The 6517-nt window shown below is 40.4% G+C and overlaps 1 protein-coding gene across 1 annotated transcript; it reads right to left on the reverse strand.

The window, feature by feature from the left end:
* Positions 1-2194: 2194 nt before the first annotated feature.
* Positions 2195-6205, reverse strand: LOC104446299 (pectinesterase 2). Its single transcript, XM_039302298.1, has 4 exons — positions 5258-6205; positions 3500-4297; positions 2841-2881; positions 2195-2737 (listed from the first exon to the last, which is right to left on the reverse strand). Exons 1-4 carry the CDS (start codon positions 6114-6116, stop codon positions 2195-2197), a joined length of 2241 nt encoding a protein of 746 aa, XP_039158232.1. The 5' UTR covers positions 6117-6205.
* Between the last annotated feature and the right edge of the window lie 312 nt (positions 6206-6517).

Raw genomic sequence — 6517 nt, forward strand, 5'->3', positions numbered from 1 at the left:
CTAGTTCTGGAATGCTTATCTATAACACATCATTCGCATAATTGATTGGGATGATCAATATATGGCAAGCCATAAATCATCTTCTTGCGAGAAAGCAAATTAAGTTTGCCAAAATTGAGATGATCAAATCTCAAATGCCATAAACATGAAGGACCATCCATGCATGCCTTCAGACATCAAGATATATCATTTTTTATATCTTGAGAGTATACATCTTGTGCTTCGATATCTTCACATTTGCAATCAATTTATTGTTCCTATCTCTTAGCACACGACTAAGATCTTTCATATGAACAGTATAGCCTTTCTCCAAAAGCTGTCCCAAACTCAAAATATTACTTGACATTTTCGAGACCTAATAAACATTAGTAATAAACTGGCATGCACCATTCTCCAAGCAAATCAGACTTGTATCTTTGTCTATGACAAGAATTTTGGAGTTATCATCAAAAGAGACTTTCCCTTTAGTTGTCTCATCGAACTCGGTAAATATATCATTTCTCCCTCACATGTAATTACTTGCACCAGTATCCAAATATTGCATATCAATTTAACCTCCTTCATCTTCTTTGAAAGCCGATAATAGAGCTTGATCAGCATCATTCATCAAGTTTGCATTTTCATCTGCTCTACTATTTTCCTTGTTCCAGTAGTCAAAAGCATAATGGTCAAGTTTATTACAATGATAACATTAAATTTTAGATTTATCATACCATTGGCTTGTGGAGTTCTTTCCTCTTCCACGATCACCTCTTTGATACTGGGTGTCTACTATCACTTTGAGCAACATCTCCTCTACTTTGTCCACGACCTCTTCCCTGAAAGTGACCTTGGCCTCAACCATGATCAAGATCTTGGTTTGTCTCGCAAGTTTGTGTGGGTTCTCTTCTTTGCTCCTTCTCATCTCGGATGGTCAACCACGTTTGGCGAACTTCCTCCACGAGTTCAATCTTTTTTCTTATGAACCTTACTTCATGGGCTTGTAATAAACCCATAAGCTCATCGATCATCATGGCATCCAAGTCTTTGGATCTTTCAATTGCAACAGTAATGTGGTCGTACTTCTTATCTAAGGACCGAAGTATTTTCTCGACAACATGAACATCTAAAACATCTTCTCCATTTTTTTTCATCTGGTTGACAATCGCCAAAACTTTTGTAAAATAATTAGCAATCGATTCAAATTTTTTCATATGAATTACCTTGAATTCGACTCTCAAAGTTTGAAGGCAAATCTTCTAAACTTTTTGTACTCCTTGATGTGTGTTGTGAAGAATCCTCCATGCCTCTTTAGAAGTGGAGGCATTTGACACCTTTTTGAACATGGAATCATTTAAAGCTTGATAGATGATTGACGGGGCATACTGATCTTTCGAACAAACCTTCTCCAAGGCATTCCTCTAGTTCTAGTTCAAGGTAACTTCATCCTTGGGCTCATCATAGCTAGTGTTGACAAGTTCCCACACACCATAGGTGCCATGTAGAGCTTTCTATTAATGGCCCAATTACCATAATTTTCTTTGGTAAGACGAGGATATTGAAGAGGAAACCAATTGGCCCACAAACGGTGAGCTCCGATACCACTTTGATGGAAGTAATTTGAAGGTGGAATGCTCACAACTCACACAATGAAGAGAAAAAGATAGATATGCTTGTAGATTTATTTCATCTTAACAAAAAAATAATCATAAGACTCCCCTATTTATAGATTTGTTACATGATTTTTGCTCTTCCCAATAGATAAAGCTAGTATTCTGGATAAGATCTAGAAACTAACATTCTAGATAAAATCTAGAAACTAATAAAACAATCAAAACTAATAAAACAATAATTATGTCTCACCCTATCTTATCGTATCTCACCATATCTCTAAAAACAATCACTACACCTAGAAATACAAACAAATTTATTAAAGATAATGCAACAATTGTGACTCTTCTTCAATGCGGGTATTGAACAGTTATTGACAACGATGGATTTGGTTTAATTTCTAATAGCACATATGTTATGTCGCTCTTTCTCTATTGTCTATGGTCTCTTCATGTGACTTGTTTGTTCTTGCATGTGTCCATGAAATTTTGCATTACAGATTTGTATGCTTTGCCGTGCTTTTTTCTTTCCTGGTATCTTTTACGCACACAGTGGAATATTTTCTTTATGACGTGTAAATCTTTCTTTTCAGTTCCTTCGATTTCTAAAGACAATCATTATCCAAGGAGATGCGATCCATTGCCATCTCCTGCTTAAGGCGCCACGCGTAAAACTTTCTTTTCAGTTCCTGCTGGCCGGCCAGCAGGAACTTGCTGTAATTGCCGGTTGCTTGTCGAGAGTGCAATGAAGGGCCACGGAGACTGACCTCTCGCGACCGAGGCTCGTCTACGCTGCTGGGGTGTGCTAAGACGCTGAAGGACTTCAGGAATGTCGGGAAAGTGGGGCTGTCGCAGGAAAGCTTCTCAGGTGGTGGCTGGACATTGCGGCGACCAGTTGGGTTCGTTAGAAAACCGGTGTTGAGCTTGAAGTGGCGGTGGTGTTGGCAGCACTCGCCAGGGCAGCAAGAGCACGGTTTGTGAGGCACAGCAATGGAAACTGCTGCATGGCGGGGCAGGCGTGAGGGTGAACGCGGCAACGGCGGAGGACCACAAGCAGCCGTAGGAGTTCCGATAACTTGTTTTTTCTCGCGTCTCTTTTGTACCGTGCACCTGTATGTTTGAGAGTTGGAGGATGTGTCTGGACGTTCCTATTCCAAAGTATATGCTGTTTTTGCTTTTTCAGGAAATCTGATAATAGGAGTTATACATATATTCAACTTCCTTTCCTCTTTCTTGTCCTTTCTTACTTACCCACTTCAGGACCTTTTCTTTCTTTATTTCTTCAGCCACACCTACACGTGAATATCTCCACCTAGATATAGCTTCCTTTATATTCAAGCCCACCTATATTATTTCATTAACCTTAGATGAAACGGGAAAATATCTCCATCCGTTCTTGAGAGGTGACCGAAGTTTGTAATGATTATACTTGATTGCTTTTCGAGTTGGATGAATAATCAACGTTCCTAGTTTAGAACATCCTCCCGCGTGCATTACACATGATGATTTCAAACACAATAGGAAGTTCAATGGGCTTGGCCGATTTTCTAATTCAAGTGCAAAACTTCCCCACTGGAGTCCATTAGCTCTAGTCCAACACAATTTATGTAGGCTTTATGTTGTTAAATGAAACTGCTCCAAATATGCAATTTAATAATATCTTTTGTTAGGGTCACGACCGATTTCTAATCATTTATTACAAATGCTTGGGAGGAGTCGAGGAACAAAAGCATGAAACAACGACTGTGATCAGCTTCGGGTGGTACAATGCGGACAGCTCGATCATGTTTGGAAAGTTTGCTAACCTAAAGGGTTTATGAATGAGTGTTGTGAATGTCGATGAATTGAAAGGATTCAGATTTGTTCGTGATGTTTTAAGATAGGCTATTAGTTGAAATGAAAATAGATACCAAAAAGCAAAAGCAAATAACCGTTGTATGCCCCAATGAAATTGATGAACAGTTTGTGACCCCTTGAGGTGTAAGGCACATCGTAACCCCAAGAAGCGTAAGGCATGTCATCACTGCCAGAGGTGTATGGAATGCCAGTGGCGAACAACCAGGAGCCACCAGGAATGAAGTTCCCGATGGTGAACTTTGAAGCCTCTATCGTGCTGGTGATGACATGATAACCTGCCCATGTGACTCTATTTGTGGTCGATGACCCAGGGCCTATGTTCATGTACTCTCCATAGTACAGAGTACTAAGAGCAAAGTCACCATCCCACTCCAACCAGCCAGCTGAGTCAATTAGGCTATCAAGGTAAGTGGTCATGAAAACAGTTCTTGAATATTCTTGCCACGGCCTCCCGAGGTACGTCTTCGCGAAGCTTTGAACCGATAGTAAGTCTGAAGCTGCAGTTACTTTGCAATTGTGGATGGAGATGCCAGTGTTTTGGTTGGGGTCAGTCCGGCCTTGTGCAGTGATGATATTGACTTTGTTAGGAGGGTTTCTAGCATAGATGTTACAATTCTGAAAAACAACGGCTGCATTTCCAAAGATGAAGTCAATGGTGCCATAAATGTCGCACTCTTTGTAGAATTGTCGCTCAGAATGAACAAAAAGGGTGTCTTGATAGCCCTCAAAGCTACATTGATAGAAGACTGAGAGGTCGGAGCTGGAACGCAGAGCAACTGCTTGGCCATTCGCCGCACCCGCAGTGTTACGAAAAGTGATGTCTTGGGCAATGAATCCATCACCATCAACAGCTTAAACTCAAGATGAGAAATTATTAGTACGCATACGTCTACTTTTACATGTATTCTAAACCAGAAAGTATCTCGGCAAACTAAACAAGGTTCTCTGGATGCTTAATTTACTACCTCACAGAACCAAATAATTGTACAACCATGTGCACTAAAAGCAATCGAAAGGCTCTTAAAATTTATTTAAGAATAGGAGTATTGTCCCACTCCTTTATCCTAAAAGCATTCTAAAGGCTATTACATCCAGGTATAGCGATAATGGCCGCCATTTGGAGCCACGCGGGACCAGCCAGAAAAGTATAGATGGAGTATTCGCACATGACGAGAGAAAGTGGTTAAATAATGTCGTCTCTTTGTTGATGATGCTAAGTGAGACTCTGTACATTTTCCTAAACGGTCGATCTTGTGGTAGATTAATTGTAAGTCAAAGCTTGTCAGTCTCCTCCTCCTACTGGGGCTTGATTATTTACAGCAGTCGAAACCCCAATTCGATTAATTTTTGTTTATGATGAAAACCTCGTCCTTTGCTTTTGAAAATAAAAATAAAAATGACTATCTATTAATAAAAGAGATGTAAAAGTACTGTATATATACTTCTACTTATGGATTAATAGCTTTTTAGGGCAATTCAATTCGATATTGTAGGATATTATGTAATTGTAAAAGTTTTTGTATATGTGCAATGTCTTTCACATGCTTAGTGTACCAAAATAAGAAGAAGACCTCTATTCAATCCAATCTCTCTATTTTTTTTTTTTAATTCCCATTTAAAATAGGTAAACAAAGAAGGCTTGTACCGTAAGCATCTCGATTTTCATCTAAATAAAGACATGCTTAACTAATTGAAAGATTCGTACTTGCTTTAGCAAGAAAGGACGACCTTAGTTCGTTAAATTGTCTATTTAACTATTGACTAGATTAGGTCGTTTAATATCATAAAAAACTTAAATAATATGAGCTTACCAACAGTTGCTGAATTGAAGGTAGTAAATCCTTCACCAACACTTCTGCTTCCGGTAATTATGGTCATTCCAATACCATCACCTACGAACACAATGTTCTCCAATTTTGATCCAACTTCAATATTTTCTTCATACGTACCAGCCTTGATATAGATTATGCATCTAGCCATGCCAGACCGCTCCGATGCTGCAATTACAGCTTCACTAATTGTCTTGTAATTCCCCGAACCATCATGGGCCACCACAATATTGGCCATAGACGATGCGGACAAAGACCGCAAGAGCTTTCTATTGCCAGGCCTCAGCCAAGTAGGGAACTCACGAGTGTAGTTCGGCATAGCATAGGGTTCATGGTTTGCAGACAAAGCATTGCTTATCAACTTGGAAATGTTATTCGACATCAAGGGCAATACGTTGTCCAAGATGCCGAGCTCGACAAACCCAGCCCGACAGGTCTCAAGGTTGGTCAACGCAGTGCTTAGCCAAGTCTGCACATCATCCTGAGTGCACTGGCGATGGATGGTCCGGTTCAAGTGATGGACTATGTGCTCATAAAGCCGCAGGCAATCAGTCCATGCGGCCTTTTCGCGCTCATTGCGGCACATGGAGCCTAGTGAGTACGACTTCATTTGGGCGAGCTGGGCTCTCTCGAGGGCGACTCGCGTTGAGGCCATGAGGAAATGAGATTTCTGCTTGAGAGGGGTTTGCTGAGGGAGGTGGGTCAAGAAGTACTCACATGGTTGTGGGTAAGGCATGGTGCTGCACCATGATTTCACATCGCTAGATGAATAGCTGGAAATGGTTTGAGTTATCAAAAGAGGCCAAAAGAGAAGGATCGTGAATTTTTGCTGAAAACCCATCACGATTGATCAGGTACGTTGCTAGCGGGATCCGATAGATAGGCGGAAGATATGGAGGCATAAATGAAAATGTGATGAGAGAATTTGAGTTTGGTGTTCTTGAATTGGGGTGGTTCGTTTGCCTCGGATTGGTCCCTCTATTTAGAAGTGAAGGGCAAGTGGCGTGCAGTTCCACCACCTTTCCAGGAAGGTGCGTTTCGATTATTGAATAAGACCAAATGAATCTATGAGTGTCCAGCAGTGTAAGATGAACGTGGTTTGTGCCTAAGCTACTAACATTCTTTTATGGGATATTCTCTTTATCCGAGATGACCAAAAGCAAAAAAAGCATATGAACATTTCTCATGAGCATTGTTTCTTTATTATTTCCACTGGCGCACAAGTATAAAAAATTGCGGTGG

This window comes from Eucalyptus grandis, chromosome 9 (assembly GCF_016545825.1).
Source record: "Eucalyptus grandis isolate ANBG69807.140 chromosome 9, ASM1654582v1, whole genome shotgun sequence".
In the NCBI taxonomy this organism is placed as follows: domain Eukaryota; kingdom Viridiplantae; phylum Streptophyta; class Magnoliopsida; order Myrtales; family Myrtaceae; genus Eucalyptus; species Eucalyptus grandis.

Excerpts from the sequence above, each read along its gene's own strand:
- LOC104446299 (XM_039302298.1), bottom strand. The coding sequence starts at position 6,116 with ATGGGTTTTCAGCAAAAATTCACGATCCTTCTCTTTTGGCCTCTTTTG. Across the intron at positions 4,298-5,257 it reads CTTCAATTCAGCAACTGTTG|CTGTTGATGGTGATGGATTC; the intron begins GTAAGCTCATAT and ends CTTGAGTTTAAG. Across the intron at positions 2,882-3,499 it reads TTATTTGCTTTTGCTTTTTG|GTGTGGCTGAAGAAATAAAG; the intron begins GTATCTATTTTC and ends ATTCACGTGTAG.